At 42.4% G+C, this 13,804-nt stretch overlaps 1 protein-coding gene across 5 annotated transcripts in view; it reads left to right on the forward strand.

The window, feature by feature from the left end:
* The window catches only part of KIF20B (kinesin family member 20B), a 1,912,547-nt gene that overhangs the window by 95,077 nt on the left and 1,803,666 nt on the right, over positions 1 to 13,804 (forward strand). For all 5 annotated transcript variants that reach the window (XM_044056921.1, XM_044056924.1, XM_044056926.1 and 2 more), the window contains exons 3-4: positions 5,799 to 5,888; positions 5,974 to 6,093. In XM_044056921.1, the coding sequence (XP_043912856.1) occupies positions 5,799 to 5,888; positions 5,974 to 6,093 (210 nt within the window). The remainder of the gene's footprint in view (positions 1 to 5,798; positions 5,889 to 5,973; positions 6,094 to 13,804) is intronic.

Genomic DNA, 13,804 nt, shown 5'->3' on the forward strand with positions numbered 1-13,804 from the left:
GAGATTCACCAAATGACAGGCCTGTTGATACTTGTGGTAGGTGGAGTGAAACTTGTATCTTTAAGTACATCTACAGAAAGCCTTTTTAAGCGGGTGCATTAGGCTTATCACATTGGCACCATAACGTACTGTTAATTGCTTGAATGTTGGAACATCGATATTCTGACGTAACCGGGAGCAGTGCATTAGTTTGCTATGTAGAGGACTGTGTAAGAGAACTAATAAAATTCTGTTTGCTGTACACTTGTGTGTACTATTGAAAGGCAGAATTGTAATGAAATGAGCTGTAATGAGGAATTTACTTCCTACTGCTTGTTTTAGCCATAGCAAAACTAACGACAGCGTCTGCGAATGGGAAAGGGCACCAGATGCAGTATCGTTTCATTACCCTTTATTAGATGGAGCTGGCTGTCTCCTCTTCCAGTGTCAGAAGTGACCCCCCCCGTATTAAACAGATGTAACCCACTACAGGATATATTTCTTACTCTATGCGTATAGTAGCTGCCCCTATATTCTACTCATTCGTTTTTTCCAGTATGCGCAACCTTTTCCTTATTCCCTCCGTTATCATCTTAAGACAGCAGTGAAAATTTGGTTTGCTTATATTTGCTAGTGTGTGTGTGTGTGTGTGTGTGTGTGTGTGTGTGTGTGTGTGTGTGTGTGTGTGTGTGTGTGGCTTTGACTGAATAGGAGGAAACTATTGAACAATTGGCATTAGGTTACATATGAAATGTTACTAGACATAATGATTGTTCAGTTGAGTCTGATATGTTACTATTGATTCCAGTGATTTCTATACGTGGATTCCACTAATTTTGAGGAGTGAGTTGTCATTTTAATTTATGATTCAATTGTAGATGTCAAAAGGGTTTTTCTAATGCAGAAGCAAGCCTTGAGCAGGTATAAGTTATTATCCAAGGAGATTAAAGGGACAAATGTTTCTCCACCTTGGTCAAATATGTAAATTTTCTATGCGAGTTGCTTTTTCTCACAGATGTATCTCTTCAGAGATGGAAGTTACTAACACTTGGTATAATCCCTTCTTTTCAGGCATGGGAAATCTTCATTTCTGAAGATAGCTTTTTCATAGTCTTATTTTAATTCTGCAACTGGTGTGAAAGGTTTTAAAGTCTCCAAGTAAACCAATGTTTTTGGAAAAAAAAAATTTGAATCATTAGTCAAGACATCCCTTATAGACCCTGGTGCAGGCACTGACCTAATACAGATCTACTAGGTTAAGATTATAATGCATTTAGAGAGATCTGAAAGAATATCCATGCTGGAGGCACATTTATCCTGAATTGAGGGAGAATCTGAAATTTAAGAGTCTGTTACAGAAAAAAAATGTTACAACACAAGTTCAGAATAAAAGTTTTACTTCGCCTCTTGATGTTGGGTCTAAAAATTTCTGTAAATCTCAAGAATAATAATGTAATAGGTTCATAGGTGTGTACTAGGCTAATGGCCCTGGAGCCTTTACAAGCCTAGCCATAGGATTACCCCGGCATCGTGCCACCCGACCTTAGTTCCCAGTGCCGCTGTCAAGCAGAGCCACTGGAGTTATTCCTGGGGTGAATTTTCTGTTTCCCATCCACTCTTCAAGATTTCTCTTTAAGAGGGTCAGCAAGGTGCTCTGCTTGACCATGTATGGGATATGATATGCATGTAATGTTCATGAAGTAGATATTAATGTCTTTGTTTAAATAATTCAGAGCCTTGGAACAGTTACTGGAAGAGTAAGGTTTTGGAGAGAGAGATTTTGGGAAGTTGTTAAAATAAAACCTGTTTGGAATTGCCTGTGCTTTACTGAGAAGAATCTGTTTTATTACCTGGAACTGATATTACTGCAATTTTAAATATTCCTGTTAACAATCTAAAAACTGCAAGAAAAATCTAGCCAAGCAAGAGTTTTCACTGTTCGATACCTTAAACCTCCAGTAATGGAGGCCCATGGGATATATGCACATGACCCTTTAAGGAGATGAAATGCAATGCTGTACTGATGAGGTCAAGATGGCTGAAACCTGCATGTCCACAGCTCGTAGGGTTTGGCTTTATTGGCCTGAATGTATGCAGAGAGACTTAAAAAGAAAAAGTAAAACGTTATTGACGTTCAGAAGCTATATAGCTGGAAGAATCCAAGTAAAATGCTAATGTAGTAATTTGGTTTATGGAATCATGACTAAAAAAAATTACCTTGTTGGCTAGGCTTACGTAGGCCCTTGGGCCGATAGCCTGGTACCTACCTATGAACCTATGGCATCATGAGCAAAAAAATAGGCTGAAGAGCAACTTTCTCTAACAAGTGGAAGCGTTACATTATTGTAGTACTTGTACACTTCAGTGTTTTTAATTTCTTAGTACTATGTATTATGGTCCACAATGAAGCAAGTCTGTGTGTAATTCATTCTGACGTCTTCCAATACATGTGGTTATTAGTACTGATACTTGCCTTTTGTGTGTAATTCATTCTGACGTCTTCCAATACATGTGGTTATTAGTACTGATACTTGCCTTTTGTGTGTAATTCATTCTGACGTCTTCCAATACATGTGGTTATTAGTACTGATACTTGCCTTTTTGAGGACAAGCATTCAAATCTTGTGCAATCTCAAGATGCTCCAACAGTACTTGTTAAGAAGGATGTGATCCCTAATATCACATTAATGTGTCACTGTTGTCTTTGTGTGATTGTCAAGCACTTTGTTCATCTGAGGTTCAGTTGTGATAATTTTTTTGTATTTGTTTTGTTGTGCCATATATGGGAATCGTCATAAAATGTTTGTTTGAAAATACATTCCCTGTTGACTGCTGTGCTGTTTGTATAGGTGGGTAGATATGAACTTCTGTATTATGTGCGTTCCTGTTTTTGTTCGGCGTACTTTGCCATTTTGTACTTGTATTGGGATTTTTATTGTATTGAGTTGTCTGTGGTTTTTGGTATACAGAGAAGGCTTGCTTTCCTCATTTGACTACATCACACAAATGCCTTTGGAATTGCAGTTTTAATTGCAATTGAAAGATTACGGCAGTGGTGGACATCTTTTAAAAGGAAGGTATGTTTCCTTTGTGGAAAAATTGGTTGTGTAAAATGGCAGCACTTGGTGTGACTGTACAGTAACTGTACACGTAACAGATGGTGATGCCTTTTTTTTTGTATAATTCTCCTAGAACATTATTAGTAGCTTCACTGCACCTCCTCCCTCAGATGGACTGGCAGCTATGCTGAGTTCTACACAAATGCTTTATACAAACACCCAAACAACTGCATCGACTGTGATTGGAGCAAAACAAGCTCCTCAAGGAAGAGCAAACCTGACTGGTGGACAACTGTCAGGCTTTACAATAAGAGGAATAAATTGTTGTCTAAGAATAAGAGAGAGTGATCCCCAAACTGGAAACCCTCCTTCCTCAGCTTAAACACGCAAATAAGATTCTCTGTGAAGTCCTCCAAAGCTAACTATGAATCCAAATTAGCTTCCTCAACTAAGGACAGTCATAAAGCATTCTTTACTTAAATCTGTAACCTAAAAGGAAAGGCTCAGATTTGTGTCAAACTGGTAGTTGACACATATACCGAGCCTGTAGACACTGCTAACCCGTTAGCTGACTGGTTCTATGAAAACTTCACTCCCCTTTCCCCGCCACAATTATCCCAAGACATTCCTACCACTTGTTCTTTACCTCGCATATCTAAAGAGCAGGTCAAGAATGCCTTCTCTAAGGTCAAAAACACAGCATCCATGGGACCTGATAACATCCCAGGCTGTATCCTACATGGTCCCAAACAAGAGTTAGCAATGCCATCGGGTACTTTTTTTTTTTTTTCCCTCAGTCATAGTCTAAGCACTGGCTTTGTCCCAGATGAATGGAAAAAGGCCCCTATTATCCCCTTGTACAAAGGTAGTGCTTTCACTGACGCTGGGAACTACAGACCTATTAGCCTGATTAGCCTTATCTGCAAGGCCATCGAGAGAATCTTCATGAACCTTAACCGACATTGGTAACCTCCAAACACTTGACCTTAGCTTGGATTTGTCAAAGGGAGATCATGCCTGTTTAACCTGATGGACTTCAACAGTCACCAAGGCACTTGTGGTGAAATCTGTGCGTATGGCCTACCTAGACTTAGCCAAGGCTTTTGACACTATCCCCCACTCGGGCATAATTGACCAACTCTCACAGATGGATATCAAACTGTATATCATTAGATGGGTCACTAACTGGCTCACAGATATAACCCATATAGTCAAAATAGGGGAATTCACCTACAACAGCAGACCTACAACCAGTGGCGTTTGATGGAGATCAGTCCTGGGACCTGTATTGTTTGGAATCTATTTCTCCAAAGTACAAGCTAAAACTAAAGGTCTGTGGCTGAAAAAGTTTGCTGACTACTGCAAAGTCGGAGCGGTTATAGAATCTCCAAATGATGTCAACATCCTACAAGTGGGTTTTATACAAGCAAATCACTGGTGCCAAAGTCATGGCCTTAAACTCAATGTATAAAAATCTATCCTCATTCCTTTTGGTAAGCGTGACATTCCTGATAACTACCACATTAATAACACCCTAAGTACACAGTCAGTGGTGAGTAACCTGAGCATGTAGGTTGAAGGCAATCTTACCTTTGATCACCATTTCTCCACAGTGGTAAGAAGTATATTCTGTATTGCTCATCTCATAAGAAAGGGCTTTGCTTCCAGAAAAAAAAGAAGTTATAACCTCCCTGTACTCTTCTCTCATCAGGGCAATAATTGAGTACAACACTCTTTTGGTATGTGCCTTTCCAAGCACATGCAGCAGTTGGAGAGACCACAAATGTTCATCACAAGGAAAATTCTAAGTCTTTCAGCATCTGTCCTATGTGGAGCAGCTGAAATCTACGGTCACTTTTTCTGTTTAATACAGACTACTCAGAGGCAATCTCTGCCTTGAATACTGCAATCTTTGACCCTGCTTTATTGGAAATTCTGCATATCTGTAAGTTAAATGGTACACGGGTTACTCGCTCTCTAATGGCCTTAACATGGTATATGACATAATAGAACTTGCTGGAGGGGCAGATTTGTCGCCAGAGGTTGCCACATGTTTGGAACATACTCTTGCTTCATGTCAAGCAGAGCACCTCATTGGCCCTCTTCAAACTCTGGATGATTGGATGGGTAACTGCAAATTCACCACAGGGGTCTCTCCAATGTCCCTCGTGGACAGGGATAATAGGTGCCGATTGTGGAAAGAAGGGTAACTTGGCTAGGCTTGTAAGGGCCCTAGGGTCAGTAGCCTAGTAACCTCCTATGATCTTATGTGTGTGTTTCACAGTGATACGTATTATCATGTATGGTTTGTTTTTGTTGGAGCTTTTATCCCTGAGCTTCCACTAAAAGTGGGCTTCAACCTAGTTGGACAACCCAGAAACATAATTTAAATAAAATGTAGTCTATCTGTTTTTTTTTTTTCTTTTTATGTTTACCAGTTTTATTCTGTACATTTAGTTAATCTGGTGTGCTGCTGGGCATGTGTCCCATTTTAGAGGAAACCTGGGTGCATGTCTGGCTAAGTAATTTACTCAGTTGCCTAGTAGGGAAATGGAGGTGGAAGGAATCAAACCCTGTACCCTAGGCTACAGGAAGAAGTTCATTAACAGCTCATAGCATTGATTCTTTGTGCTAACTGCCAGACGTGCAGTCTTAACTATGAAGCAAGTATAAGAAAGATTTGCTTACATGTCCTCATTGCAAAATAACCTTCTGCATATTTCTAAAAAACTGGGTTTAACAACTTTTATGTTTTACTAGGGAGCAGACTTGGAATCTAAAGAACACCTCAAAGTTTACTTAAGGATCAGACCTTTTACATCATCTGAATTATCCCAAAATGAGTCACAGGCAAGTTAATTTTCTGATTGGAAATGTAATCTACAGCTTTCTTTTAATGTTTAGTCACACTTCATATGTTCAAAACCATTTTCAGGACTGCATCAATGTGGAGAACTTGACTAACGTGATACTTAAAGCCCCAAGAAGCTCCTTGATTTGCAGGCTTAGTGAAAAAGGTGTTGGGCAAGTTGCACAGAGGTTCTCATTTTCACAGGTATGATATTTGCTTTATTTGAAAACTAATGCATTCACTGATGCTGCTTGAAAGGAACATTACTGATTAGCACTGGCACCATGCAGGCTTTCTTTTTTAAAGTCTTGCCTGGAACTGAGTATTTGTTTTATTTTATTTATATATTTTTATATAAATAACCGAAAACACAGGTAAGCGAATATGAGATTACCGAAATGAACAGAATGGCAAATAGGTACACCAGTGGTTACGGACTGGATTAAGGTAGGGACTTTAGGGTTAGGGAGCAGGTAAGGTGTGTGTGTGTGTGTGTGTGTGTGTGTGTGTGTGTGTGTGTGTGTGTGTGTGTGTGGTAGTCATGGACTTTAGGGTTGGGTTAAGGTAAGTGGATAGGTTGTAGTGTATGTATGGTTTAGTGGAGGGTTAGTTGTATGGTTATGTTAAGTGTATGTGTGTGGTGTATTTATTTTTGGAGTGTTTGTGTTGTGTGTGTGTTACCTGTACGTATTTGCGGTTCTGTTTTCGGTGTTCTAATATTCGGTTGCCTGTGTTTGAGTGTTTCCGGTTTCGTTGTTCTGTGTGTGTGTGATTTTGACTTTTGATGATTTGATTAGTTGAGTATATGTCCTAGACCCATGTATATGCGACCTTTTGCAAAGGGGAAACTTTTCTAGTATTAAGAGAACTCCTTAAACGTCTTGACATATTGACTACTTCAAGCATAAGATGTTATGTTTTGAAGTAGTCTTTCACTAGTTTTCAAGGAGACCACCTCTTGAATTGCATTTGCACTTAAATGAGCAGTAGTGGTAATACTCATGGTTTCTTGTCTTCCCACTTCTAGTTTTCCCTTTTGCTAACTTAGCATTTAATTTGGCATTATTCATCATCTAGTGCAAGTTAAATTCCTGGAAAAATTTTAGTGCTGTTAAAGTGGAAGGCATGTATGCCTTTCATCCGTGTGGCAGTGATTTGGGGCTTTTAATCATATGTGTTGGCTTCAGTTTTTTCAGGGAAGTGAGTCTGATGATGGTGCTGTAAACAGTCCCGTTTAAAAAAAAAAAAAAAAAAAAAAAAAAAAAAAAAAAAAAAATATGCATTTAACTTTATAATACTTTGAAACAGCGGGGTACTCTTGTTTGTCACAAATGCTTTATTTTTCTTGTGTGTAGATACAGATGGACATAGACTTGATTAAACATACCACTAAAAAGTTTCTGCTAATTGTGATAAAGATTCCTCTAGGATTTCAGCATTTTATTTTCTCTCATTTGATATTGAACTCTGACTATGAGCAGTACCAAAAACTCAACTCTCCGTTTAAGGTAATTGTTTAAAACCTGTAGGAGGTGTTTTTAATGCTGAAGTAGAAATATTTTAAGGAGACTTAAGGCCAGCTTGGAGGATCCTGCTATTGTGGAAAAGTGGTCTCTGAAGGCTAGGGTGTCCATGATTTGGCATTAAGACAGTGCCACCACTTCTGGTTGACACTACTGGCAAAGTAAACTACACAAAACATAAAAGGACGATTTTGAAGGGCATAGAAGTGGGGAAGCAGGATAAAGAAAATATTTCCTCCCACCAAGCTTGTAAACTCCACCAGTAAGCTTTTTTGGGTCAGTTTGTGATGCTTATGAAGACTGTATCTTTGGTAGCAGGACACCAGTAGGAGTATTTATAGGGAGAATTCTAGATTTCTTCAGATGGACACCAACACTGCGATTTTCTACAGAAACCGACCCCAATACTCCAAAATCTGTCCCTCCGTTTCTGTTTTTTGGCAGCCTTAGACAAATGGGTTCTAAAGTGGTTCATCAGGTACAGATGGCAGTCAGAATCTGTTCCTCCTTTTTAGGGGATTTCCCATCCTCCAGATCGGTAAGCATCTGCTAAAGCAAGGAGGGATTGTAACACTCCCTCCTTCTCAGAAAGGTTTCCATTAAAGATGGTTTCTGGAACCAAGGAAAACCGCAGCATTGGGAGATCTTTCCTAGATCTTTCTTTTTTAAACTTAGCACATCAGCCAGTTAAGTTCCAGTCACTCCACAACCTGTTGTCACTCATTCAACATTTGTTTTTAGTAACCCTAGATTTAAAAGATGCTCATTACATTCCTATGTCACTAGAATTTCCATGTTTCTTTGAGGTTTACTGCAGCTGGATCACTTTCTTTTCTTTGTATTACCCTTTGTGCTGTCCACTGCTCCAAGGGTATTCATGAAGTGTCCAGCTCCTGGGATAGTCTGCTGCAGACTGCATTGTATATACATTTTTTGCTTATTTAGAATTGCTCATCTTTGCAGTCATTTCATAGTGTCAGGAGTCTCTTGCTTAGATGAGTAATCTGCACAGACTGGGGATTTGGGAAAATGTATGAAAGTCTTGCTTGACTCCTTATGGGATTGTTTTTCTGATGTGTATTCCAGTTAATTCAGTTCAAACAGCTTTTTTTTCCACAGGAAAAACATCTGTCTAAATCCATGCCTTACATTTTTTCCCTCGAACCAAGTCCTCTGCAAAGGAATTTCTCAGGCTGTTTAGGATTCGTGGAATCCATGATTCTTCTAGGCTTATTCCACATGGAAAAAATCAATCTGTAGTACCTAAAGTCAGTTTGGTCCCAACTTGAACATTCCCTGATGCTCCATATGTACTTGTTTTGGGATTTGCATAAGGGAAATTTGCTAGAGACTTCACTTTGGAGCAGTGTCTGGAGTAGTAAGTGCAGGGTCTTTGGAACAAACAAAAAAAAAAAAACGGACCAAAACACTAACATAAAAAGGGATGATGTTCTGTAGTCCTATCTCACCTTCATTCTTATATACGGGATCGGAGCTGATCCTCTGCTCAGACTCTGCCTATTTACAAGCTGGAAGACTTCTGGTTGGCTCGTGGCTAGGTAGGTATTCCATGGTGCACCAGTACAATCCCCAGATCTAGTTTGCTGCGTCAAGTTCAGTTGTGCTTCTCTTTGGCTCTGGTTAAGTGATTGCATTTATTTCCACTTTTGCCAAATTTCTTGGCTCTGTTTAGTTTAAAATAGTTTAAAATAGTTAAAACTGTTACTGCTTATGGTTAATCAGTTAGCGTAGTTAGTGTAGTTGGCTTTTACTTGTGCCATTTGGTGCAATTTTTGGCCTTTGGCCCCTTCTAACTTAGTTTGGTATCCCGTGTACTGGTTTATTCCTAGAATTAGTAGTGTAGGCGCCTTTTGTGCACTGTTAGACTGCGTGTGTTAATAGGATAGTTTAGCGTTTTTGGCGGTTTCCTGCTTGTTAATTAGCTGTGTTAATTAGCTTGTTAGCATTGTTGGATTTGCTATTATTAACAGAACTACGTTCTGTTTGTTCTTGGCATAAGCTTGAGTTTTTGCGAATTCCAGCTCATTACTGTGATTACTGTTAGAGTGTGTGATACTTTCTACTTTCTCCAACTTTCTATGTCTGCTTCAGTTAGAAGACCTTATCTCTTCATTGCCTGGGCTAGGCCCGTTTAAATTGGAGGACCTAGTCCTCGTGGTGTCTTTTCCTTCCTGCAGGGCTAGGCCCGTTTAAATTAGAGGACCTAGTCCTTTTTCTTTTTCTCTGTGTGCATGTGTCCTCTACTGCAGAATGTCTAGAGAGTAAGGATCATAAGCCACCCGGCTTTAAGAAATGTATTAAGTGCTCTCAAAAAATGTCTAACGGATGGTCACGGTAACTGCGTTTACTGTTTAGGGGCCATCCATTTACAGGAGACCTGTTTATTTAGCCATGCTTTCAGTCCTGGGGTGTTGCAGGAAAGAAGAAAAAGCTCATCCTAAAAGATCTTCTTAAACCTTCCATTGAGGAAGATATGTCTAGTTCCTCATCTTCAAAATCCACTAAGGTAAAGTCAAAATCTTTTAAGAGGCCCTTCCTGGCACCGGCTGGTGTCTTGGAGCCACCCCTTAAAATTTCAAAATCAAAGTCCACTGTCTCATCGGCTCCACAGACCTCTGTGCCGACCTGAGAGCAGTATTGTTATTGCAGGGTTGGTTCCAAGAATTTCGGAGCCGACTGCTGAGACTGACTGTTTCTCAGAGCCGGTCTATGGACCCTCTACTGGCCACCTTGATATTGAAGTCTCCTATACCTCAGAGATCCCGATCTCCTACTCTGTCATTCAGGTCTTCCGGGAGTTTATCGGAAGATGATGTGGAGGGGGTAGTGCTGAGGCTTTAGAAGTAGTCTGCTTTGCCTAAATTGTTCCGAACTAGTCTGTTCCGGAGCCACTCGAGTCCGTTCAACCCTCTGTGATCATTCCTCCTCCGAGCCATGCTGGTCTTTCTGAGCCGGAGTGCTTGGTACCACTGGTGAACCTTGGGCTCCAGCTCCCCCTGTGGCTGTTTCGGAGCAGAGTTCTGCTCCGACACTTTCGGTGACGTCTGTAGTGTCTAGGGGCCAAAGCTCCCTGGTCGGCCCCGACAGGGATGCTTGGAACCGAACTTCTTCGGTTCAGAGTCTTCCTCTCTGCGCGTTGGCTAGAGTAAGTTTGGACCCTACGTCTATCTCAGAGTCAGTGGCTCTGGAGCAGACTGCATCCTCTGTCTCCCCGGAGCCTGGGAGGTCCTTGGAGCCAGAGAGGTCGGCATTCGAGGAGATGTGTGCTGTCCCAATCGTCGGCTCCTACCAGAGGTACTGGCACTCTTCCCCCTAAAGCACCTACTTCTGTCTCTGCTCCTACTCCCTCCAGAGACCCTCAGCCTCGGGAGCCACCGGCTGGTGGCCCCCTCTCTTCAGAGACCTCCCTGGAATGTCCTTCCCAGGAGCCCTCCCAGAAGAAGACTTGTAAGAGGAAGCATGTCATCTCCCAGGATGAGTCTTTGACATCCGACACTGACCTTGAGGAGTCTGAAGGGTCCCTCAAGTCGTCCTTTGTCTCCTTCTTAGACATCCTGGAAATCCTTAAAGGTGCGGCTGGCCTACTGTCACCCCTTCTGATTGAGGAGTCAGTGTACCTGAAGGTTTTCGGGTCTCAACCTTCTGTCTTTTGGGTGTCTCCACCTTTTGACGAACTGATTGATTTAGTTAGTCGAAAGGTGTGGGATACTCTCTTGATGCCATGGAGTCAGTCCCCAGGAGACCGAACAAGTTTCTTTCTGCCCCTCCAGGAAAATATTTTTTTGTCTAAAGGTGTTCCTGTAGATGCCATGGTGGTGGCAGCGGCCACTAAGAAGGAGCCAGCTGAAACTTCTCTTCATCCGCCGAATAAGGAGTCTCGAACGATGGACAGATTCGGGAAGCGTATCTTTTTTTCTTCAGCGGCATTTAGCCTTAGATCGCTGAATTACTTTACTCACTTTACGAGGCTTCAGAGAGATCTCCTTTAAGATTTAGGAGACTCTTTACAAGGTACATTTACTGAAGGAGTCCCTTAAAAGGTTTTTGCCCAGTTGTCCACCTTGAACTCTATCATCAAGTCTTCCATGCAGCTTATTTCATATGCAGCCAATAGAGTGAGTAGAGCAGCGGGTTCAGGAATTTCCCTAAGGCGTCATTCCTGGATGCATTTGTGTAACTTTGTGGGACCGTTTGTCTACCTTTACCAATGCCCTCTTTGCCGGTTCCTCATTGTTTGGATCCAAGGTAAAAGATACTCACCCGGTACGAGCAAGAAGGAAAAACACTCTGCCATGGGAGTAAGTTTTACTTTTCCCTCTAGACCACACCTTAAGTGTCAGAGGGGCGGTAAGATGCGGTTCAAGAAGTCCCAGAGGTTTTTCCAGGAGGCACAGGGTGACTCCTCCTTCAGAGGAGGAGGTAATGGTAGACGTCGCCCTAGAGGCAGAGGTGGTCCACAAAACCAGGGAGGTCGCGATTCCTATCTGGGCCGGCCTTACCAGCGCTCCTGATGTGGGGTCTGACTGCTTCTCTGGGGCCAGTCGGGGGTCTCATTTCTTTGTATCCAGAAGCCTGGCTAAGTATCACTCAAGACAAGTGCATACAAAGAATTATTACCAGAGGTTAGGTTTTACCCTTTTTCTCTTCCACCTTTTATTCCCAAGAAGATGCCAGATGTTCCATCTAATCACAGGAATCCGGCAACTGTGGAGGTCAACAAGTTGCTGTCAAAAAGAGTCATCCAAACCGTCCTAGCAGACCAAATAGGCTCCAGAACTTACTGCAGATTCTTTTTAGTGCCAAAACGTACAGGGGACTGGAGGCCCATTCTGGACCTCAGCAGATTGAACGAATCAGTAAAGAAGGACAAGTTCCAGATGGTGACACTGCAGTCTTTACTCCCGTTGTTAGGGAAAGGCAATTGGATGTGCTCAAAGACGCCTACTACCACATAAAAATGGACAGGGCGTCAAGGAGTCATCTACTCTTCCGGCTGGGGGCCAGTTGTTACCAGTTCCATGATCCGCCCTTTGGTCTCACCACAGTCCCCAGGGTGTTCACCAAATGCATGGCAGTAGTGACTGCTCACTTGAGATGTCGAGGATTCCAGGCATTTCTGTATTTGGACCACTGGCTCCTGACTGCCCCCACCAGGCATCTACTCCTTCAGAACAGGGACGCTATTATTCAGCTTTGTGCCCAGCTGGGAATTTCTGTAAATTGGGAAAAATCTGCCTTATTGCCCTCTCAATCTGTGATGTTTATAGACGCAGAGATACACGGTAAACATGGTGGCTCGTCTTTCTGCCCAAAGGGCACAGAACCTGGTTCTTCAAATTTGGCGTCTTCTCCCCTTACGAAACGTCAAAGCCAAGATTATTCTACAGCTCCTAGGGACCATGGCTTCCACCATACTATTAGTGCCACTAGCCAGGTTACACATGAGAATTCGTCAGTGGCTTCTGTCATCCCAATGGTCCTTTCAGCACCTTCCATTATCCCATCACATTCTGCTGAGAGAATCTTGCAAGAAGGGTCTCCTTTGGTGGACATTACCCAGTCAGCTGACACGGGTGCTTCATTTGTTCCTCACCAATCTGTTGCCACTGACCACAGATGCCTCACAGGGTGGGGGGTATTATTTAGGCAGGACTGTCCAAGGCATATGGTAAGATCACGAGGCTCACCTGCATATCAGCGTTCTAGAGATGAGGGCGGTGCTCTTAGCGTTGCAAGCATTTCACGACCTTCTGCCTCTGGGGACTATTGCAATACATTCAGACAACATGTTTGTAGTATGGTATATCAACAAATGGGAGAACCAGATCTTACCCACTGTCGAGAGGCCATGCAAGTTTGGAAATGGGCGATATCTTCCCAGCGTTTTCTGGTGGCAACGCACATTCCAGGGACGACCAATGTGATAGCCATCAAGCTCAGCCGGGCAATCCTAATGTCTCACTAGTGGTATCTGAAGTGGGAAACGCAGAACAGATTTTCTGCAGATGGGGAGAGCCTTGCTCGATCTTTGTCAGCCCAGTCGCTGCCAAATGCAGCAGCTACTTCTCCCTCATCCTCCCTCCGCAGGAGTCACCGAGAGATGAACTTGCTCATGATTGGCCTCTGGTTCTCCTGCATGCCTTTCATGCCTTTCCTCTCATTCCCAAGGTTATTCAGAAAGCAAAACTGCTGGGAAGCAAACTGATCCTCATTGTTCCCTTACTGGCCTCGTCCGGTTTGGTTCCCCTTCCCCGGGCCTCTTTTTTTTTTCCTGGACAATCCTTGGATTCTGGACCCAGTTCCAGACCTGTTGACTCGCCATGTCAGGTTCGCTTCATCCCCCCCTTACACACCCTCAGTTTGATAGCGTG

This window comes from Protopterus annectens, chromosome 14.part0 (genome assembly GCF_019279795.1).
Source record: "Protopterus annectens isolate FY-2018-M chromosome 14.part0, PAN1.0, whole genome shotgun sequence".
Classification (NCBI taxonomy): domain Eukaryota; kingdom Metazoa; phylum Chordata; order Ceratodontiformes; family Protopteridae; genus Protopterus; species Protopterus annectens.